We start from the raw sequence: 24,688 nt of genomic DNA, 5'->3' as shown, positions 1-24,688 counted from the left end.
CAAAAACAAAACAGGGAGATATATAAATATTAACGGAAGAACATACCATTAATGCGATTATTGCAAATATGTAATATTTTCTTTCTCAATTGATTTGATTTGACTTCATGCGGCTTGAGATTGTGCTTGGTAGATAGAAAGAAAAGACAACGGGCCCCACGGTGGGCGCCAATTGATGATGCGGAGCCGATCACCTTCTTCTGTCTCAGACCAAGTACCTGCAAAAAGGGTGGGGACTTGCTCCCCGTGATCCCTCCGACGCTTAAGTCAGTTCGTAGGGTTTTTGAGGAGTATAATAACAGTAATGAAGGATAATCAAAGAGTCCCTTAGGAGTTAGATCCCCATACCTGTAGAGGTTGCCCTCTATTTATAGATGTCCCGTGGCCTTTCTCTTAGGAGATAAGATATATTTCAAAAAGAGAGGTTGATCCCCTTTCCATGGGGAGAAAAGATAATCTTCCCTAATAGAGATAATTCTTGGGATATTTAAAGATATTATTGGTTGACTTAATGTTCTTCTTTATCTCTTTCCAGTTCAAAATCATAATAAAGATTATAAAGATAAGCGGAGCTCCTAAGTCTTAACACGTGGCGATCGCATATTGGTCTTTACTGGCACACATGGCTCCAAGTTAATGGTAACCTCTCAGAGGTAGTACAGTAAAATTGCCCCCCTGTAAATATTCCCTCATCAGTTATCAAGGCTCATGCTCTTATATCCACCTGTAGAAAATATCAATTAAAATAAATAGTCCATGTGCACGATTTTATACACACAAGGTCTACATTACAGCTTGCACGCAAGAATGCTTTGCCAAGTGTTAGGAATATGTGATGACCCATTGCAAATCTTATATAATTGCGGGTGGAGTCAACATATATAGGACTTCAGAAAGGCACTCTTACAAATCTTAAATGTTCCTGCATGTTCGATGGGTATATATTCTTTCCCGTTCTTAGAACTATTGGCTAAATCTGTTTACTTTTAAGTGGGCTATTACTTATGAGTCACGTTACCACTGTTACTTGTATTCTTTTAGATACTCGGGGCTTTCTGGTACCTATTTGCTGTGACTCGTATCACTACATGCTGGAAGAGAGCTTGTCTACAGAGTGGAAAATGTCGTTTAGATTACTTGTATTGCCAAAACGTTAACATGAAAGGTTTGACCAACTGGAAAAATGTCGGATGGAAAATTCTCAATTCAAAGTGCTCATATGATGAACTGGAACCGGTATTTGATTATGGCATATATGGACATGCTCTATCATCTGGTATTGTGGCAAATGAGGAGTTCTTCTCTAAATACTGCTACTGTTTGTGGTGGGGTCTACAGAATTTGAGGTAAGCTGCAATTTATGTTTCACCCAGTTATGATACATAGCGTCACTTTTTACATCTTTTAGCAATCAATAGCTTCTTCTTTTGCCTGCTTAGGTTGCAACTGGTGTAGCCTTTTTTATTTTTTATTTTCCCTTCTTTTTTGAACTCAGTTCATCTCTTTGGGCTGGTGCCCATGGATGATACAAGCAGGATATCTCTCTCCTTAACATGAACATCTCTAATTTGTAAGGCAAGACCTAAGCATTGTATTTGTTATGCCTATTAACAGTGTGATACCAATTTGTTGGAAACACACACAAACAAGTAATAGTTGGGAAGAAATAGAGAAGAAACTATACTCTTCTAACTTGTCATCTCATTTCACCAATATAGATGACTTCACCACACTATTTTACCACACTCTCCATAACCACAACTTTGGCAACACACTCTACTTGACCCCATTGGGTATCTATAAGTTTCCTCTAGCATACACATATATAACTCTTTTAACTCTAATTCATGAATATCTCAATGCATGAACAACGCATGTGTGTCTAGACTGTCAATGTCTTCTTATCCACCACTGTGGTGCCCCTGGTCCCACATTTAGAGTGTCAATGTAACCTTCGGTTACAACTGCAGCCATTGGCTAAACTAAAGGGTGGCTACGCCCCTAAAGATTTGGGCACCCTAGGTGGGATCCAAGTTTCACTGTCCTTCGCTTGCCAAAAACTAAAATCTCAAAAATAGACAACAGAGGGTACTTGAATCTCGATCAAGTTACATGTTGGAATCTTAGGACCATTATAGAGATATTATGAGGTCTTAGGATGGAAGGAAATTTTTCAAAAAAAATCCATTTCCCAGCAAAATAGTCAAAAATTTCAACTTCAAGCTTAAAATTCATTCACCTCACACATAATTATTACAAACCGACAACATATCTATTTGACCCATGTCCCAAATAACCAGAAACAAGCAATAATTTGGAACTAAACCCACTGTTAGCTAGGCTTCTCAAAACAAGACACTCTTTTGGCCTAACATGACCCATCATCCGCATCCAACAAAGATTCATCCACCATCACCGCCTTTCCCTTGCTAGGTTCCAATTTTTCTGTAGGATTTGTTATAAGGGATGAGTCCTAAGACTCAGTAAAGACAATATGCAATGTAGAAAATTATAGTTCATGACAAACATTAAAAAACGTGAAATAAACATGCATGAAGAGCCTATCCACCTCATCCAAGTCAATCTTGGAGTCTTAGTGGACCACATGATTCCCTTGAACCCTAACACAAGCTCTGTTTAGTCAAAAATTCAGTCTCATGCCTGGAAATTCTCACATAATCTCATGCATGCCATGATCATGTAATTTGGATAAAAATATATTAACACTTATCGGATTTGCTTCTAGCTTTTTGTGGTCCCCTTTGACATTCTTTAAGTCTCCCCAAGGCAACAAAATCACCGAAATCAGGCCTCAAAACTTCTCTAGCAAAAATTAGGTATAAATATGTCAAAAAGGACTATTTCGAGATAGGCATTGCTACAACCAATTTCAACCCAAACTTAGGCTTTTCCCACTTACCTTAGGCTTTAGAAGATCAGTAGAGATGCTGGTTTTCCTTAGATTTTCTTCTCCTCTTGTAAATTTTCTCCATAGTTCAAAACTACCCCCTTCTAGGTGTTTAAATAAACTTCCTAAGACTTGAGGCCTTTTGGAAAGCAAAGGATTTCTTGGGCTTCCAAAGGCCACTAAACAACCCGTCATAACCTGCAATTCTCTGCAAATTGACCCCTAGCATATAGCCTTGCCTTGTCCCTTTAGTTTTGGCCACATATACATCAATTTAAAAATCTTGCTTCAAGAGGAATGTTGTGAAATCTTTTAGGGGTATTACTAGGCCTCAATTGATCCACGTTGCAGGTGCAAAAGATCTGGAAAAATGTGTGGAAAATCGTGAAAAATATCAAGAAGGTTGCAGGCAGCACCAGGGGCTGCGCGTTACCAAGCCCTTGATGCGCTGCTATGCAACGTCGTTTTGGCCCCACCTTTTCTAAATAAAATGGTGCTTTCCACGTGACTCGAACCCGGAACCTGCTAGCACTGAGGCCCTAACACGGCTTGCTTGGTCACGGGGCTGAGTTACCCGGTCAATAATCTAGCTGCCCCCCATTTATTCTTTATATATTTCACCACCTCCCCATACAAGGGTTCCAACTTCCTTTGTTTAATTCTCGACCCTACCAATGCCCAATTAAACCATTAAAAATCCAGAATCAATCCTTCAAAATACTGGGTTGTTTCAACCACCTGCATTAGAAATGATCTCAATAGGCATCTCCTTGTAGTATGTCTCTTTAATTTACTCAAAAGGCATTTTTGTTTCATTCTCATATGTAGGGCCTCCAAACCAAATTTCCTTTGACTTTCTCTTCACCTCACCTTTGCATTAATCTCTATGCTTGAATTTTGCTAGGTGCCTGAACTCATGCACTTTTATTGTTTGGATCGAAGAACTCTTCCAAATTCACCCATTGTGTGTCAATTGTTAGACTTCTCATGACAACTTCCAAATAAAGAGTGTTGCCAGTACACGAGGCTCCTTGCTTTGTAAGGGTCAGGGGATGGTCAGAGTTTTATACAGCCTTCATGCCAACTTACAATTAACAATGCCTTCATCTTTAATCTCCCACTTTAATGGAACAAAGTCTTCATAGATTTTCAACTTCATCAACTTTCATCATTTCAACTCTATAAATTTCATTCTTCAAATCCAATTGTTGAATAAAGATCCTCTCACTATCATGGAAATAAGCCTAGTTAAAATAGATATTCCTTCAAAATATGCATATAAAGTCTTCCATTTGGTTATTGTGAACATCTTTTCCTCATTCTCTTGTTCAACCTTCTCAACTTGCTTATTTTTATTTCCACCAATTTTGTCAATAAGTTCATTTTCTTTCACCTTTTTCAACTACAATATTCTCAATTTTTTGGTTCTTTTTTTTTACTGATTATTGTCCTCCATTTGTCAAATTCTTCAACAATTTCTTCTTAGACTTATTTCCCCTCCATTTTCTTTTGAACTCTTTATTTTTTGTAGTTTTTTCCACTCTTCTCCTTTTCATCTTCCTTATAAATTACTTACTTTCGTCCCCAAGTTCTTCAAACTTGTCATTTCTCTTTGAACACAAACTCGTCTTCCTCAAAGTATTGTTACCAATACTCAAAGGCTAAAGCCTCATCTCTATGGTTAGACTTAACATGATCCAGCATATTCCAAACACAACTTGAACATCTTTCTTCTCCAATCTCCTTCCAAATCTCTGTATGGAATGCCTTTTGCAGAATTGCAAATATTTTCTGTAATTTCTTTTCTCAAACCCTTTTTCGCATGTCACTTTGTGGCCATTCTCCTACAGCATCCCATAAGTCATATGCTTCGAGGTAGGTAATAAGCATAATTTTCATTCTCTTGTAACAATTTTGAGCCAGGATATACCTTATTTCTTGGCCTTGCATATCCTCTTCAAAACACAACCAAGTTGTATAATCCATATTGTTTTGTGGCACTTCCCAAGTTCCACGACTCTTAGGTGACTTCTCAAGATTAACTTAGCTATGATTCAACTTTTCTCAAAACCAATCAGGCTCAGATACCATTGTACGTAATTTGGTGGGCATATAAATATGTTGCAAGTTGGAAGGAATATACACAAGCAAGTTATACTTGGGCAGAAACAGAAAAGAAACTATTCTCTTTTTTAACTTTTCATCTCATTTTATCATCCTAAATGACCTCGCTACACTATTTGACCACACTATACTTGGCCACAGGCTTTGCCCACCACCCTACTCAATCCTATTATTTGTTTCTACTAACATCATACGGATGTAAATGGCTTTCCCAATTAACCACATTTATATAGTTGGTTTAATAAATGCTCAGATAAGCCTTATACCTATATTCCCCAATTTTGAATTTCCATACTTGTTTCAGTGGGGGGATTAGGGGACCCATTTGCATCCCTATTAACATGGATCTAATAGGCACATAGAAACATGACTATGTATATGCATACATTAACGCGTGAATTTTCAGTACAAAAAGAAGTATGTGTATCTAGAAATATCTATAACAATAAAATCAATTTAACAACAACTTCCAAAAAACTCTTAATAGATAACCATACAGCTTAAACAAATTAATTGCAACTGGTAATGATGTTATTGGAATTTGGGACTATCCTTACACAAGCTCTCAGGAACTGTGCCTGCTAATCCTGAGCTGAATTTGCAAATCCACAGAGCTTAATTGTAAAGGACTGGCAGATCGCCAACTATTAATTATGGCATGGCTCTAATTGGCAAATGGGCTTTTGGGTATCACTGACGTCATGACCCAAAAGGGGCCTGTGACTGGTGCCTTACCCTTGATGAACCATTGGCTCACCAGGGTCAAACAAACTGCAGTATGTACCATGCCATCACAAGTACCAACAACAAACAATGGACTGAGACAATACGTGTAAAATCTCTATTCTACGAAAACATCCTTCCTGTAATTAACGAAGCCAATTACTAAGAATATCCAAAAATAAATGGAATATTTTAATTGTTTCCCACGTGAACAAACATGGGGCCTACCAAAGAAATTATATCAGAACCATCTTAAAGCCTCAAACTGTCTGAGTTTGCTGATTCCAAAGATGACCTGTGAACTGAAAAAGACATATATACTATTGAAAAAAGTAATAAAAAAAAAAATCAAAGAATAGACAACGTATATCATTTCCTGCACCATGGTAATGACAATACCCAAGCTCCCGACACGAAATAATGATGTTTGTTCACATCAAAAGATAAACCTTGCTGGATTTTCAAAGACATCAAAAAGGTTTTTAGCTCGAAAGTGGCAAAGGAACAACATGAAGGTGATGACATGATGCTAATTGGAAATCTCACTTCCTTTTTTGAAGTGCCCTTATAGAACATGACATGATGCTAATTGGAAGAGTCGCATAAAAAGCTTTCTCAAAACATTTTCTCAAATACAGGGTTGGTTTGGCAGTTTTGATCTGGTATAGTCAGTACTACAACTTTCTCAGTTGATGAAGGTCCAAAGAAGATGAAGAAATAGGAAGAGCAAAGAAGAAGATCAGGAGGAAGAGAAGAAAGAAAAGGACAGAAGAGAAGAAAAAAAGAAAAAATGAAGAAGTGCATAGGAGAAAAGAAGAATAGAGAAGTGGTGGAGATGAAGAAGAAAAGAGAGCGAAAAGGAATAACATTAGTGCTGGGGTGGAAAGAACTTTGAGTTGATCCAAGGTTCAAACCAAGGAAGCACCAAGGTAAGACTATTTCTTACTGCCACGATTGCCACCCTTTGGGTGGAGTCTCACCCCGTCCATATGCATGGGTTGGCATGCATGGATCCATAGGGGACTAATTGGACAAAGCTTGGAACTCCTGCTTTAGCAATACAAAAAAGAAGAAGGAGGAGGAGGAGGAGGAGGAGGAGAAGAAAGGAAGAACATTAAAGGAGAAGAAGAGTAATATCAATGTTCTCTATATTCATCTATCATACAAAATTGAATGAAATGTTTATATTGTGAGTTATATAAGAATTATAATTTAAAGTCATCCTAAGTAATCTTGGAAGTTTAATTGAAGTAAGAACAAGAATTTACTACTCCTAAATCTCCTAAAATCCTAAATCAACTAGAACTCTTTACCTCTATCATCAGTGCATGTCAGTTTATATACCCTAATGACTTTAATTGGTCTTTAATTTCATTTTCACAGTACGCTTGGTCAGGGGCTCGAAACTAGCACCTATCCAGCAGAGGTTCTCTTTTCCATAGCAATTGCTATATTTGGTCTCATCCTTTTTGCTCTCTTGATTGGGAACATGCAGGTATGTGGAAATCTTACTTCATGGGATCCCCATTGATCCATGTCAGAATCTACTTGTTTGCTTTTGCTCTTTCTTGGCAATCATGCTGATCTTATTAGGGAAACACTTACAAAAATTGCAGCCTTTCTTAACATTGCATAAATAATTTTTGTTTGATCTTGAATCTCTAATTTCTACACAAACTAAGACTCATTTTGCTTCATTTATGATTTTTATCTTATTTGAGCTGGATCTTGGTATTTGCTTTACAATTTAATGTTTGGCATTGGAGATCCATAGAACTGCTTTGTCAGATTACCAGCTATAGTTGCTCTTTGACACGAAATTAGAGGCGAGACCAACAATAATTGTTATTTAGTTATCAAACTTCTCAAATCATTGAAATGGTGCTAATAGATATGAGAGAGAGAGAGAGAGAGAGAGGTGTACTTCTTCCTAGACCTGTCAAGTGATATGTCTGCATCTGGATGATCTTTTTTATCCTTCCTCTGGGATCTATAGTTTCTCTGAATGGGTTTCCTGTTTTTGTTATGCAGCCATTTTTTTATTGACATGCAAGGTAGTATTTGTTCCATGCATCAGATGACCACCAGTAGCTATTTATGTGAATGATATTCATTAAATTTGGAATCTTCCTTTATGATTATGAGAACATTACATTACAATAATTCTGTGATGGAAAACTGCTCAAGCAGAAGATTACCAACATCTTCCTGGGTTTCTGGTGTGATATTTTGGAATGCACTACAGCTCAAACTACACCTTTCCTCTCTTGTAATAAAAGATTCACTTACAAAAGTATAAAAAAACATAAGATGTATTATCACATATCTTCTAATTATTATCAGTTTCCAAGCCTAATGGGCTTCCATTGAATGTAAAATTTTAAAATCATTTGACATTCTTAGAAATATGATAATTTTGTTGTATTCCAATTTTGCAACCCATTATTTTCAAGTCTGTAAATTCTGTGAAACAATTTGTTTAGCACCATTTTTATACATTTTACTCTTACCCTATATGCACTTGGGCTTCTCTTATGGTTGACCAAATGGCCAGAAAAAAAGAAAAAAAAAATCTCTCGAATTAAGATTATAATAAAAAAAACCTATAATGAAATGTTATATTTTCTGAAATGGGAACTGTTGATTGTTAAATATTATCTAATCTAAAAGCTTAAGCTGTTAGATAGAGGGTTAACTTTATCTTTTATGATATTATTTTACTCTCAACATACTCCCTCATGTGTGACCAGGTTTCATTGATAACTGGTCCAACCACGTGCAATAATTTGAATATTGGGTTAGTAGTGAGGTTTAAACTCAAAACTTTTACTGTTCTAATATCATATTAAATTGTTAATCATCAGCTGATCTAAAAGTTTAAACTATTAGATAAAGGATTAACTTTATCTTTATATTATTATTTTACTCTCAATAGAAACTAAAATAAAGAGAAATAAGAATCAAACACCAATTAACTTTTATGCTAATATTACAACCTGTTGGAAAAAAAGATTGAAAATTATCTCATATTCCATATGAATGATGCAGACCTATTAATAGGGTAAGAGATTACAACATAGGAAAGATTACACATGCTAAAAACAGGGAAAGTTAAGCTGTACAAAGCATAAAAAGATTTCCTGTATCAAGGATAGGAAAGTATCTAAATCTGGACAAATAATTAATGTCAATAATTTCCAAAAACTGAAGATTAGATCATTGTCTAAATCAAGAATGATTTGACTAATGAATCTCTTGAGATCATAGCCAATCATCCCATGAATCAACACTCCCCCTCAAGTTGGTGAAAAAATATCTATCATTCCTAACTTTTATAGAAGCTCTTCAAATCTCTTGGTAGGCAATCCCTTTGTCAATATGTTAGCCAACAGATTTTCAGAGGAAACAAAGGGTATACAAATCAACCCAACCTCTAACTTTTCCTTTATGAAATGCCGATCTATCTCAACATATTTCATTCAATCATGTTGCACTAGGTTATGTGCAATATTGATGGCTGACTTGTTGTCATAAAACAACTTCATTGGGCCATGGCTAATAATCTTTAGATCATCCAAGACAATCTTTAGCCACAAAAATTCACATAGATCATCCAAGACAATCTTTAGCCACAACAATTCACATAGACCAAGGGCCATAGCTCGAAATTCAGTCTCAGCATTGGACTTAGCCACTATACCCTGCTTTTTACTCATCCAGGACACTAGATTTCCTCCTAGAAACACACAATAGCCTGTTGTAAACCTCATATCCACAAGAGAACCCACACAGTCTGCATCTGTGTATCCTGTAATAGCCAAGTTACCCCCTAATTTGAATAAAAGCCCTTTTCTAGGTGTTGCCTTTAGATAGCACAAAATCCTCCTCCCTTCCTACATGTGCTCTTTTGTTAGGTTGTGCATAAATTAACTAACCAAGCTAACAACAAATGCAATATCAGGTTTTGTGTGGGATAGGTAAATCAAATGGCCTACCAACCTTTGGTACCTTCCTTTGTCTACCAGCTAACAGCTAGGCCTCTCCCTTAATTTAAGGTTTGGTTCCACTGGTGTACTAGCTACTTTTCCTCCTAAAAACCTGGTTTCCTTCAACAAATCCATGAAATACTTCCTTTAGGAGGGGAAGATTCCTTCTTTTGAGTAGGCTACTTCTATTCCCAAGAAATACCTAAGCTTACCAAGATCTTTAATTTAAAATTCATTTGCCAAATTTTCCTTCAATTGTTGTTGTTCCTTAACATCATTTCCAATGACTATAATGTCATCCACATACACAAGCAAAGCTATCACCCTGTCCTTCTCGGAATGTTTAATAAAAAGAGTGTGATATCCCCTACTTTGTTGTATCCCATATGCGTCATAGCTTTGGAAAATCCATCAAACCAGTCTCTCTGAGATTGCTTCAATCCATAGAGTGCCATTTTCAACCTACATACCTTGTCTAAGACCTCTTTATTGAACCCTGGTGGTGGCTCCATAAAAACTTCTTCCTCTAGATCACCATGGAGAAAGGCATTTTTTACATCAAGTTGCTGCAATTGCCAACCACAACAACTAGCTAGTGATAGGAGTATCAGGACGGTTGTCATTTTTGCCACAAGTGCATATGTATCTAAATAATCTATTCCATAGGTTTATGTGTATCCCTTAGTAACTAACCGAGCCTCATATCTCTCCAATGTGCCATCTGCATTATACTTCAAATTAAACACCCATTTGCAACCCACAGGTTGAACCCCCATTGGTCTAGGCACCATCTCCCACATTTGATTCTTTTCCAGGGCCCTCATCTCTTCCTGCATGGCCTGTGTCCAATTCTGGTCGTGTAATGCCTCCTTAACTATCTTAGGAATGGTTATGGAGTCAAGGGAAGTCAAGAAGCTCTTATGCTTTGGTGAGAGTTGATGATAAGAGATATAGTTGGCCAATGGATGTTGTGTGCAACATCTAATTCCTTTTCTAATAGCAATAGGTAAATCCAAGTCATTGGGAATAGTTTTAAATTGAGTAGGTGACTGAGGTAGTTCAATACCTGGCTTTGGGACAGATGTTGACCCCTGCTAAGAACACGAATTAGTTTGAAACCTTCTTAAAGACATAAGGTAAGCCTTTAAACCTGACAAGAGATGGCAACAATGGATGTGCTGGAAAAGGAGAACCTAGGTTTGGTGGTTGCTCACCTGAACCCTAGGCCTCCAGCATAGGTAAGTCGGGACTATAATGTGATTTAGGTGCAGCTGAGACTAACTTTGGTGCAAGGTCCGATTGTGCCAAGTCCAAAGTGAGAAGATCCCCATGGTCACCGGTGGCAATCTCCCCCTGGTGACCAAGACGAGTAAGCCAAAAAGGGACTAAGTTTCAACAAAGGTAACATCCTTGAAGACAAAGAATTTCCGAGTGGGATGATGATAGCACTTATATCCCTTTTGGGTAGGGGAATAACCAAGAAAAATGCACTTAAGTCCCCTAGGATCAAATTTATCCCAATAATGTTTAGGAATGTGAACAAAAGACACACAACCAAACACTTTGGGGGAAAGAAAGGCATGAAGGTCAATATCAGGAAAGTGAGAGGAAAGATATTGTAATGGATTGAGATTCTACAGCAGTTTAAATGGAACTCGGTTAATAAGATAGACTATAGTCAACACTACCTCTCCCCAAAAATGCTTGGGAACATGATGGTGATGTAAAAAAGCTCGAGTAACATTGAGTGAATGCCTCATTTTCCTTTCAGCAACCCCATTCTCTTCAGGGGTATCAACACAAGAGGATTTATGTATGATACCTTGCTAAAAGAACAGATGAAAGTGCTGATTAAAATAGTCTCTTGCATTATCAATATGAAATCTCTGAATAAGGACCCCAAATTGAGTAGAAATCATCCTGTGGAATAGAGGCAAGATGTTGCCAATGGTTGCCTTATCCTTTAATAGGTACACCCAAGTCATACGTGTGTAGTCATCAATAATGAAATGAACCATCTAGCCCCAGAGCAATTGGGAATCCTAGATGGCCACCAAACATCATAATGCAACAAGGAAAAAGTAATGGAAGAGAGTTTATTGCTAATTGAATAAGACATCCGATGATGTTTAAAAAATTCACACACATCATAGTGAAAATCAGTAACATCTAAACCCTGAAACAAAGAAGGAAATATGGTTTTTAACAAGATGAAAGGAGGATGGCCTAAACAAAAATGTTAAAGCCAGACTTCAGTCATGGTGGGAGTAGGTTGTGATGAACAAGCTAGGATAGGTTGATCCCTCATAAGAAGCTCAAAGTCTCTCTTCAAGTAGTATAACCCATTCCATTCCTCAGCAACACCAATCATCTTCCCTCAGTCTAGTTCCTGAAACACACAAGTATGAGGAGAGAAAACTGTTGGAAGAATCCGAGGCGTGAAACGTGGCATACATGGCACAAATTAAACTCCTAGATTAAGAAGAAGTTCTGGAAGATAATGCTAGCTAAAATCTAGGAATGTTTTTAGATATTTCTTATGTATATTTGTAGTTTAAATGTATATTATCTACTGCTGTAAAGTAGGAGAGATTTTAGGAGATATCTTAGAAGAGATTGTAGGAGATTTTTTAGGACTTTTGTTGTATAAATTTCTCCCTAAAGTTGATGTATTATTGGCGAGTGAGAGATTGATTTTACCCTAGCTATTTCTTCATGGTATCAGAGCCATCTCCTGTGGCGCCTGATTTTTTCCATTAATCCATCTCAAGAAGTCGGGTTAATACTCCGAGATAGCAGACGACTCCAACAGTGAGGTGACCACCTCTAATCGTCCTTCGGTGAGGACTTTTCCTTTGGTTCCACCTCTCTCAACAACCTTAGACAGTCCTCTCCAAATTACACAACACAAACTGAATGGAACTAATTTCCGAGAATGGTTCCAATCAATCTTGTTGGTTGTTAGAGGTAAAGTCATGGAAGGCTACCTAACTGGAGATACAACAAGGCTAAGTTCAGAATCTGCTGCTTCAAGCGTATGGAAGGCCGAGAATGCCATAGTTATGGCTTGGTTAGTTAATTCAATGGAGCCTAAAATCGATAGGACATATCTCTTATACAAAATGGCTTGTGAGATATGGCAGGCTGTCTAAGAAATATACTCTGACTTAGAAAACACTGCTCAATGTTTTCAAGTTCAATCTCTCATTCGAAACAAAAAACAAGGTACAAACTCGGTCACTGAATATTTTAATATTCTAAGGCAAGAGATGGATCTCTTCTATGAGATTAAATGGGAGTGCACAGCAAATGGTAAAAAATATGGTAAGATGATAGAGAATGAGAGAGTGTTTGATTTCCTTCATGGATTAAACTCAAAGTTAGATGAAGTTAGGGGTCGACTGCTAGGGATGAAACCTTTTCCAACCATCAGGGAAGTATTTGCTAAAGTTAGGAGAGAAGAAAGTAGGAAGAAAGTCATGTTCTCGGAGTCGGGACACTCTTCTAATGAAGTCTATTCCCTTGCCTCAGCCTTAAATACTTTTAAGGGAAAGACTCCTCTATTTTCTAGAGGGGAGACTACAAGAGAAAAACAGTGGTGTGACCATTGTAACCGGCCCTATCACACACAGAGACATGTTGGAAAATTCATGGAAAACCAGCTAACTGGAAGCCTAAGAATCAAAGAAGAGGAAGACAAGTTGGAGGCCAATTAGTCTATATGGTGGAAGTCGAGAAAGGGAATCCAACACCTCTTACCATCACAACAACTCAACTGGAAGTATTACAACAACTTCTCAGCCAAACAAAGGTGACTAAATCAGAGAATGTAGAAAATCCTAATCCTACGGTTTCTTTGGCCACAAAAGGTAATATTGCCTATTCTCTTATATCTCAAAGAATACCTACCAACAGTTGGATCATAGACACTAGTGCCTCAGATCACATGACACGTTCTTTAAATTTATTGTCCAATTTTGAATCATGTGATAAAACTATAAGTGTCTCTATGGCTGATGGTACAATATCCTTTGCAAAGGGAAAAGGAACAGTTGTGGTAGGAGGATTAATACTTAAATCAGTCCTTTATGTCCCAAACTTGCAGTGTAATTTAATATCAGTAAGCAGATTTACAACTCACAGGGACTGTAATGTGATATTCTCCAAAATTTTTGTGTTTTTCAAAATCTATCCTTGGGGAAGATGATTGGTAGTGCTGAGATGAAAAGAGGGCTCTATCAAACACCAAGGCATGATCATTCTACTAATTCTAGGACTCGGTTTTTATATTCTTTAGCTCTTGTTTTAGATTCAGACATTATGTTATGACATAAGCGGTTAGGACACCCAAGTTTTGAATATCCTAAACTTTTGTATCCCTCTTTATTGAGCAATAAAATTCACAATTATTCTTGTGAACAGTGTATTCTTGCAAAATAGACTAGGATACCTCATCCTAATCATGTTTGTACTTCCTCCACACCTTTTCACTTAGTTCATAGTGATATTTGGGGGCCTTCTCGAACCACAACCCTCACCAATACATGATAGTTTATCACCTTTATTGATGAGCATACAAGGGTTTGTTGGGTTTTTTTGATGAAAGAAAAATCTGAAGCCTTTTCTATATTCAAAAAGTTTTATCATATGGTGCAGAATGTGTTTCAATCCTCAATTCATGTTTTGAGAACTGATAATGCCAGGGAATACTTTTCTAATGAATTCAACACATACTTAATTGAGCATGGTATCATTCACCAAAGCTTATGTCCTTGTAACCCTCAACAAAATGGAATTGCCAAAAGGAAGAATCGTCATCTACTTGAAACAGCTAGAGCAATGATGTTTACTACTTCCGTTCCAAATTCATATTGGGGGGAAGCCGTTTTGACCTCTGCCTATCTTATTAATCGCCTACCTTCCAAAATCCTAAAGTTTAGAACCCCTTTGGCTGTCCTCCTTGATGTTTTTCCTCATCATGCTAGAGTTCTAAACTCTCACTCCTCATGGGTTTGGATGTATTGTTTTTGTTTACCAAAATCCATCCACTCCATCCAAACTCGATCCTAAGGCCATCAAATGCATTTTTGTGGGCTACTCTCCAACACAACAAGGATGCAAATGCTACAATCCTAGTACCCACAAATTTGTTGTTTCCTATGATGTTTCTTTTCTTGAAAACCAGCCTTTCTTTCAGCCTCACTCTTAACCATCCCATGTTCCAGAAATAGCCACAGTTGGAATTCTTTGTTTTTGGATGCAGCTGCTTCTCTTTCTTCTCCTACTGCTAACCCTAATCATGTGCCTGAATTTGATCAAGGGGGAGAACATAAGAGAGACCGAGCCCAGAAGAGTGATAAAATTCAAGCTGAACCACCCTTATTGGTGTATTCAAGAAGGCCTTGTGACCCTCAGCACCTCAGCATCAGTAGCAGCCCATGTCATCTAAACCGAGGGTAATTCCAGAAAAGGCAAAGGAAAAGGAGGCTGAAATGGAGCCTGATATTACTAACAGGGAGAATAGAGATGAAGTACAGCAGGAGCATGAGCTGGAATATGATCTAGATGTTCCCATTGCTTGGAGTTGGAGGAAAGGAGTTAGATCATGCACCAATTGTCCTAAGTATCCTATTTCAGAATTTTTGGGATATACAAAGTTGTCTCCTAAATTCAAGGCATTCATAGAAAATGTTGATGATGAGGTAATTCCTAAAGATATCTGCAGTGCACTACAAGAGGAAAAATGGAGGAAAGCAGTTATGGAAGAAATGCTAGCCCTAGAAAAGAATGGTACTTGGGAAATAATGGATCTTCCATATGGAAAACACACAATTGGCAGCAAGTGGGCGTTCACCATAAAGTACAAGTCAAATGGGAAAGTGGATAGATAAAAACAAGGCTTGTAGCTCAAGATTTTACCCAAATGCAAGGACTTGACTATGAGGAAACATTTGCACTGGTGGCCAAACTTAACTCTATCCGTGTATTATTGTCATTGGTAGTCAATCTGGACCGGAGACTCCATCAACTAAACATAAAAAATGCCGCCTTGAATGGTGAGTTGGAAGAAGAAGTCTACATGAGAATTCTCCCTGGTTTTGAAAGAAAAGATACAAGAGGAAAGGTATGTAGATTGAAAAAATCCTTGTATAGCCTAAAGCAATCTCCTAAAGCAGCAACTGAAAGTAGCATTTGAGGTAAAAGACTTGGGAGAGATGAGATATTTCTTGGGGATTGAAGTAGTAAGAAGTAGTGAGGGTATTTTCATATCTCAAAGAAAATACACTCTTGATCTGCTAAAAGAGACAGGAAAGCTTGGGTGTAAGCCTGCGAGCACTCCATTAGAACCCAACTAGAAAAACAGAAAAGAGGACAATGAGGAACAACCAATGGAGATTGGAAGGTATCAACGTTTGGTGGGGAAATTGATTTATTTTTCACATACATGTCCAGATATTGCATATGCAATGAGTATAATTAGCCAATTCATGCATTCTCCAACTAAAAGACACCTAGGAGCTGTCTACCATATCTTGAGGTATTTAAAGGGGACTCCCGGGAAGGGAATGCTATTCAAGAAAAGCAAGGATAGAGGAATAAGAAGCTTTGCAGATGCAGATTGGGCTGGATCCATTGAGGATAGCAAGTCTACATCAAGGTATTGCACTAAGATTTGGGGGAATTTTGTCACATGGAGAAGCAAGAAACAACAAGTTGTCTCTTGTAGCAGTGCTGAGGACAAGTATAGAGCCATTGCACAGTGCATTTGTGAGGTAATTTGGGTGGAAAGGTTCATGAAAGACTTATCTATTCCTATAACTGGACCTAAAGTACTTTATAGTGATAGTAAATCAGCTATAAGTATAATAAATAATCCAGTCCAGCATGACCAGATGAAACATGTTCGAATTGACAGGCATTTTGTCAAGAGGGAGCTGGAAAATGGAGACATAAACTTGACTTATGTTCCCACCAAAGATCAAGAAGCAGACATCTTCACCAAAGCAATGCAAAATCAGGGTTTTGAAGTGATTAGAAGCAAGCTAGGAATGATTGACATCTATTCACCAGCTTAAGGGGGAGTGTTGGAAGAATCCGAGGCGTGAAATGTGGTATACATGGCATAGATTAAACCCCTATATTAAGAAGGAGTTCTGGAAGATAATTCTAGCTAAAATCTAGGAATGTTTTTAGATATTTCTCATGTATATTTGTAGTTTAAATGTATATTATCTACTGCTGTAAAGTAGGAGAGATTTTAGGAGATATCTTAGGAGAGATTGTAGGAGATTTTTTAGGACTTTTGCTATATAAATTTCTCCCTAAAGCTGATGTATTATTGACGGGTGAAAGATTGATTTTACCCTAGCTATTTCTTTAAAAACCACACGACAGTTAAGGTCTTTAGTGAGATGATGAATAGAAACTAGATTGGTAGAGAGACTAGGCACATGAAGGACATGATGAAGAGAAAGTGAGGAATTCAAAAACGCACCTCCCTAGCCTGCTATAGGGACTGTATGACCATTAGCTACTATTATTCATTTGGAACTAGCTACTAGTTTATAGGTTGCAAAAGCATTTAGGTCATTAGTCATAGGTCATGTGGTCAGTGGCTCCGGAATCCAAGATCCATAAGTCATTCTTAGCAGTGTGCGAGGTAGTAAAGGACTCATAATTAAAGCATACCTGTTTGGGCTAGAGAGCACGATCCACCTTGAATATTTTTTAGGAAGGACTTTAGTTTAGTAATTTCTTCAGCATTTAACTCACCCGGATCAGAAGTAGCAATAGAATCTGCCTTTTCTGTGGTTTCCTCCTGCTCTTTGGTTGTGAGATGAGCTAACCTCCTTTCCATGCAACTTGAAGCATGTCTCTCTAGTGTGCTTCAGTTTCTTGCAATATGAACACCATAAACTTTCCTTTTGTTGCTTAGAGTGATATAAATATTCCATCCTTACTGTGACTTAGACCAAGATCCCTGCACCTTGTTGGACACCATGGTTGACCCCTCAAGATTAGGATCATCAAACATTGCTATCCTTTTATGTTCCTCACTACAGATTCTGAAGAACACCTCATTCAAGGATGGTAGTTTCTCTCTACTAAGAATATGTACCCTTACTTGATCATACTCTGGATTAAGGCCAGCTAAGAACTCTACAATCCTATCTCTTTCAAACATGGAAGTGAGAATAAAAACATCTTCATTGCACACCACTTTTATGTCCTGATAATGATCTAGCTCCAGCCAATATTCATTCATCCTATTGTAGTAGTTAGTTATTACAGTGACCCCTGCTTGGTACTACTAATTTTTGTTTTAATCTCAAAGACAACGGAAGCATCTTGCACCTTAAAATAAGTCCTCCTAACAGTTTCCCAAATATCCTTGGCTTTAGATAGAAACATATAATTCTTGCTTACCTCTGGTATCATAGAACTCCAAAGCCAAGACATCAGCATCAAGTCCTCGATATCCCATACAGTGAATGCTGGATTGGAGGTCTTGGGTGCTGGTCCAGTAAGATGGGCTATTTTCCCTCAACCCTTGGGAAAGTTCTCACAAATTGTGACCACTGGAGGTAGTTTCTTCCATCTAGACGGTATGAGTGATGCATCCTCGGTAGCCCACTAGCAAGAGCACTACTAGTTGATTGTTCGAAAGGTATAGCATCTTCCTCAGAGATAGAAGATGCTGTTTCAAAGATTTTTCACATGATATAGGGCTAAAAAGGCCAGCAAAGAAACACAGTAAGGAAGGCAATACTGTTGCAATGAAGGCACACAGTAAACAAACCAAGAAAAAAAAAAAAGGACCGGGTTATGGCTCTATACAATGTTGGAAAAATAGACTGAAAATTATCTCATATTCCATATGAATGATACAGCCCTATTAATAGGGTAAGAGATTATAACATAGGAAAGATTACACATGCTAAAAACAAGGAAAGTTAAGTTGTACAAAGCATAAAAAGATTTCTTGTATCAGGGATGGGAAAGTATCTAAATCTGGACAAATAATCAATGTCAATAATTTCCAAAAACTGAAGATTAGATCAGTGTCTAAATCAAGGATGATTTGACTAATGAATCTCTTGAGATCATAGCCAATCATCCCGTGAATCAACACAACCCAATCCCATGAGTAATCTACTAAGAGCTATTGGATAATAGTACTTGGGCTTAGGAGTTGAAGAGTTAACTTCAGCAAGTAAACTTAAAGTAGCACTTTTGGGTAAGGGTCAATGGTGTTACAAGGCTCCCAGAGATGACTCATGACCATTATCAATGGTTGTGGACCTAGAGAATTCATTTGAGACTAACTTGCATCAGAATTATACAGAGATGAGTTCTCTAACCTGGCAAGGACACTAAGGTTAAAAAATGAGTTTTCTTGACCCAATCCCACATGTACATGCATCCTATTTATTCTCATTCCACTAACAGAAATGATCCATTTTTCCAGAGTAGTGCGGATTGTGTTTTTGTTCATCTACCAAATGTAACATACAAGAACTTTCTGTGGTAGCACAGATGTAACAGTTCTAGCCTGGAATCTTCTGGACCTGTTGGTGATTGAAGCTTGATTTTTATTGTCTATCAAAATGTGGAGGCACAAACCTATATAACTCTTATTGCTATAAGTTAAAAGGACAAAAATCAATAATTGGAACCAGTCAGCAATCACCATGCTTAATCTGCAATATTTGGTCTCGTTGTAATTTATATGTGCATCTATAAGCCCCATGTGTTGGGGTGAAACCAGAGAACGTAGAAGAAAATCAGAAGTAGAATTATTTAGATGCTTACCTGGAAGTGGTTAAGGGGTCACCTGTATAGCTCAGTGTCAACAACAGTCTAATTAGCCAGTTCTATTGTTGGGATGGTTTTATCTTCTGCTTACTTGACTTCAAATAATCTCTATCTATGGATGTAATTTCAGGAACATACCTCCAATGTGCCATGGATATAACTGCAAGTTTAATTTCAATTTTTGATATTATTTTCTTAGCACTTGAGGCAAGGAAAAAGGCTTTAAGACTTGAAAATTTTATGTCGATGCCTGAATTTTTGAGTATTCTGTGATTGCAACAGACGTATCTACAATCTCTTACGGTTCGGCTTGAGGAGATGAGAATTAAAAGGCGCGACTCTGAACAGTGGATGCATCATAGATTGCTACCTCAGGAGCTTAGGGAAAGAGTTCGGCGCTATGATCAATACAAGTGGCTGGAGACAAGAGGAGTAGATGAGGAGAACCTGGTGAACAATCTACCAAAGGATCTTAGGAGAGATATCAAGCGCCATCTCTGCTTGAATTTGGTCAGAAGGGTAAGTATTCTGGTTATTTAGTGCTCTGTTAATTGATTAACATGTCATAATCTATGAGCTGTTTGGCGGAAATTTTGTTCTCCTAGGAAACAATTCATGATCTATTTTAAATTTCTTGATAAGTTGATGCACTTTTTATAACATCTGAATCTTTTGAAACCATTGTTGATCTGACATGGCTGAGACGAGTGGATGGCATGGGATATAATAGCCTTATGGAGGATACAGCCATTAATAGAAATGATTAAAGATCTAGAATTCATGTAGCCAGCTACCTAGAGGGATTATAGCTTGTGATTATTGTTGTACTATAGTTGGTGATATCTAACTGCTATCAAAGCTCCAGTTAAAGCAGTTTGTGGTTTCTTGTCTCATAATTCAGTGTATCACTAGAACTCCCAAAAGATAAAAATGGGTATTTAACGTGGCTTTATCGAAGAACTTATGGATTCATATGAAGATCATAATCTGTGTTGATCTACTCATATATTATACACCTTGGATCTTTTACCGAACAACTTAGGCTTTTTGATAAGTAATTTGTGATCCAATCTACACTCATAGATTTTCCTGGGTCAAAAATGGCACACATGCACAGAGATACAGCCACCAACCAAATTCCAGTTAATGCCTTTATTGTGTCATTTCCTATATTGTGTAAGATTTATGTCATGTGCATTGGAAATAATAGAGAAATGTTCCCTGAACCATTCAAGTGAAAATTAAAATATAGAACGGCGCCGGAAAGAATAGAATCAAGGCTGTGGAGATTGTAAAGTTGTTATACTAGCATTGAATTTTAGTTGTCTTGTTATGACAATGGTTGCAAGGCCAGTGACATCTTTAAAGTTTTATTGACAGTGTGGTATGCTGGAGTTTGCAGGTTCCTCTATTTGCAACTATGGATGAACAGTTGCTTGATGCCATCTGTGAACGACTGAAACCAAGTTTATACACTGAAAAGACATACGTACTTCGTGAAGGTGACCCAGTTGATGAGATGCTCTTCATCATCCGTGGTCGCCTAGAAAGCGTAACCACTGATGGCGGGAGGAGTGGATTCTTCAACCGGGGTTTCTTGCAAGAAGGAGATTTTTGTGGGGAGGAGCTCCTAACTTGGGCGCTGGATCCCAAAGCCGGTTCCAACTTACCACCATCTACTCGTACTGTGAAGGCTTTGACTGAGGTCGAAGCTTTCGCTTTAATAGCAGATGAAGTGAAATTCATCACCAGTCAATTCAGGCGGCTTCACAGCAGACAGGTCCAGCACACTTTCCGTTTCTACTCTCAGCAGTGGAGGACATGGGCTGCCTCCTATATCCAAGCTGCATGGCGCCGGTATTCCAGAAGGAAAATGGCAGAGCTTCGTCGCAGCGAGGAAATGGAAGACGAAGAAATAGAAGATGAGGAAGTCCTAGAAGAAACCGAGTTAATAGAGGATTCTCCATCCAGCTTTGGGGCAACCATACTTGCTTCACGGTTTGCTGCGAATGCTCTTCGAGGAGTTCATCGGCTTCGCAGCTCGGCAAGTCGCCGGGGCGTCGTGAAACTGCTGAAGCCGTCGGAACCCGATTTTGCTGCCGATGCCGCAGATTAACCAGCTGCCTTTTCCCAGTAGATAGCGATGATAACATTTGACTAAGATTCCAGTTCCTGGTAGTGACTGCCTGTTCCAGCAGCCCCAGCTAATGTACTTGCTTTGGCATGCCAATATCTTGTAAAACCACTACTTCACTGTATGGAAAGCATAACCGCATAATATTAAGGATGTTTTGTTCCCTTATAGTATGGAAAGGAACACTAGAGACTAAGTAATTTTATGGTTTATAATTGTTATTGTGGATTGTCAAGGATAAATTTCCTTATTACATTTTATTAATTTTTTGCTCATTTACGAGTAAATTTATCTTATACTTAATTTTGATAGAAATTACATATGATAAGTTATCAAAAGTTGAATCAATAAAAAACATACCTGTAATTGTTACACTTATAAAACACTCAAAAAAATTATTTTAAAACTGTTAAGGAAAGAGTTTTTATACTATAATTAACACAAGAAAAAAAATATAAAATAGCACGTAAACTCATAAAAATGAATCCAAAAATATAAAAATAACAAGAAAAAGATTAAAGAGACGATATATCTTTTTTTTTTTATATTTATAAATATTTTTTTTATATTCAAGAATATCTCTTTTATAATTAAAAAATCTTTTGAATGATAAAAAAATTATATTAAATGACAAGTTAATATATCATAATTTTTTTTATAAAATAAAATAAAATTATATTTAAAAAATAATATTTTTGTCATTAACCTTACAAAATAACTAAGTACATTTGTAAATGCCCTTTATATTGTTATATGCATTCAAGAACATATACTATTTTCTCACAAAGCTTTTAATTATGGCTGGTTATCATGTTTTTTATATTTTTTTAGTCATTTATTTTATTTTAGAAGTAAAACTTTTAAAATTTTAAAAACACTTTTTTTTTTTTTTATCTTTTTTTCAAGTATACCAATGCTTTTACGTTCTAGAATTAATAAAAAATATTTTTTTCCAAAATTAATTTTTTTGAGATTAACTTTTAATAATAATTATTAAAATCAATTTACTAAACATATATATATATATATTTGGAATTTATTAAGTTAGACGTCCACCGGGTCCTACCCGGTTGGACCACGAACCAACCAGTTGGGCCCTCGTACCTCTCTGGTTAGTCCCTTCACATGGAGGTTGGTGCTGACGAGGCAAGCTTCTATTGGTCCCCTTACCTCCTCATTTCTCTCTCTCTGCCTGCTCTTTCTTTCTAGAAAACTCCATTCTGGCCGTCGCTGGTTTCTTCATCGAACTCCCATAAACGATGTTGCACCTACTTCTACTTACTACTCAGCTCCATCATTGCCAATGCTGCTCCGAATCTCTGTTCTTCGATGCTTTCCGAACCAGTTTTCCATAGCATTTCAGCCCTAGATTCTACACATTCCTCTCACTGAAGCCATTCACTAACCCTAATTTGGTTGCAACTTCGAACTAATTCGAAATTCCATCTATCTCCGATTGATGTCCGGTCCGCCACGAGTCAGATCGATGAACTGTACCGAACCGGAGTCTCGGCCGGTCCTCGGGCCGGCCGGAAACAAGCAGGCGTCGAAGCCGCTGAGGAAAGTAGAGAAGCCACCGGAAGTGGATGAGACTAAGGGGAAGAAGGCTCCGTCCTCGCCGGTGGTTAACACGACGCCGTCGCCGCCGCAGCGTTTTAGTGTGCCGTCGATTTTGAGGCAGCAGGATCAGAGGTTGCTGAAGTCGAATTGGTCTCTTAACGCTTCATGCTCGTCCGACGCGTCGTCGGATTCGTCGCACAGTCGGGCGTCGACTGGGAGGCTCAGTAGAAGGAGTGTCACTCCGAGGCCGATTCGGAGGAAGCAATGTGGTTCGAAGACGGGGAAAGTTGAGAAGGTTGTTGCGGATGCGGACACTGGATCGGCAGCTTCAGGTGATACTTCCCCGACCAAGAAAAGGTGTGCTTGGGTTACGCCAAACACAGGTATGTTTACAGTTTCTTTTATTGAGCTTAATGATGATCGTGCTATTGTTCTCAACTACAATGGCTGCTTTTCCTTTTATCTGCCTCCATACAAGAATGCGTGGACTTTTCTAATTGAGCAGACCTCTCAGATCGAGAATCGTTCAGTAAAACTAGGTATTAGTGCATACCAAGTGAAGTACTTTGGAAGTATAGGTTAAGCGGCTTAAAGAGATCCCTAGTTATAAAAGGAAAAGAAAAATGGTAGGAACGGCTGAAGAGATAGTGCTCTCAAGAATCACTAATGTAATGCACAAGCCCATGTAAAATTGTAAGAATAAATTGAGGGCTAGGTAAATCTCTGAACACTATGAAAGTGTATAAAGGTGTACAGACCTACATATAAATTTAAGCATCTTATGGTTAGACTATCACACACAAGACCGGAAGCAATTGCGACTTAAACCAATCTGCAAATTGAGTGAGCTATCCTCGCATCTGGTGACTTATTGAAGACTAAAATGGTGCGGAAACTCCTTAACTTACACATTGTATGTTGTAACTGATCTTTGGCCTGATGCTAATTCAGGTCTTGTTCTCCGCTTGAATGAATAACTGACTCCCTTATCTTCATTAGTTTGTTGCAGAAATCGCGGATCAATATAATGGTCTGTGAATCTCATTCTGTGTCTGGAATGCCCAGTTTTATTAAATTTGCTGAACCTCAACTTCTTGTATCCCTGGAGGATGAAGAAAAATCTTAAAGCTTTTAAAATAAAAATTTGTTGTTAGTATGAAACCCTAATTTAACTTGGCTAAGCCTAATCTCATTTATTTGGTCTATTTTGGATTGCTAAGCCTAATCTCATTGACTAATGTACTTGTGGTAGCTACTGCAACTGAACCACAGGAATTATCCTTATGTCCACTAATTAGGATTTTGTTTTTGTTTGCTGGTAGCCCATTATTATCTCTTCATTAACATCCCTTGATTTTGCCTTCGTTTGGTGCTACATCAATGCACATTTTCTCAATACTTTTTAAATGCTTTCTTATTCTGCTATTAGTTCTCTTG

The 24,688-nt window shown here is 37.7% G+C and overlaps 2 protein-coding genes across 4 annotated transcripts in view; both read left to right on the top strand.

Annotated features, from left to right (window-relative positions):
- The window catches only part of LOC127789719 (probable cyclic nucleotide-gated ion channel 5), a 29,698-nt gene extending 7,810 nt beyond the window's left edge, over positions 1-21,888 (top strand). For all 3 annotated transcript variants that reach the window (XM_052318675.1, XM_052318674.1, XM_052318673.1), the window contains 4 exons: positions 1,042-1,346; positions 7,139-7,250; positions 19,840-20,076; positions 20,960-21,888. In XM_052318675.1, the coding sequence (XP_052174635.1) occupies positions 1,042-1,346; positions 7,139-7,250; positions 19,840-20,076; positions 20,960-21,673 (1,368 nt within the window). In that variant the 3' untranslated portion in view covers positions 21,674-21,888. The remainder of the gene's footprint in view (positions 1-1,041; positions 1,347-7,138; positions 7,251-19,839; positions 20,077-20,959) is intronic.
- Positions 21,889-23,177: 1,289 nt separating this feature from the next.
- On the top strand, positions 23,178-23,834 carry LOC127790973 (uncharacterized). The gene has a single exon (XM_052320711.1). It carries the CDS (start codon positions 23,178-23,180, stop codon positions 23,832-23,834), a length of 657 nt encoding a protein of 218 aa, XP_052176671.1.
- The last annotated feature ends 854 nt before the right edge of the window (positions 23,835-24,688 follow it).

This window comes from Diospyros lotus, chromosome 14, assembly GCF_014633365.1.
Source record: "Diospyros lotus cultivar Yz01 chromosome 14, ASM1463336v1, whole genome shotgun sequence".
Taxonomy (NCBI): domain Eukaryota; kingdom Viridiplantae; phylum Streptophyta; class Magnoliopsida; order Ericales; family Ebenaceae; genus Diospyros; species Diospyros lotus.
This window is presented reverse-complemented; position numbering and strand designations above follow the sequence as displayed.

What these genes read in the sequence shown, in the direction of transcription:
- LOC127790973 (XM_052320711.1), top strand. Translation starts at nt 23,178, where the DNA reads ATGAACTGTACCGAACCGGAGTCTCGGCCGGTCCTCGGGCCGGCCGGA.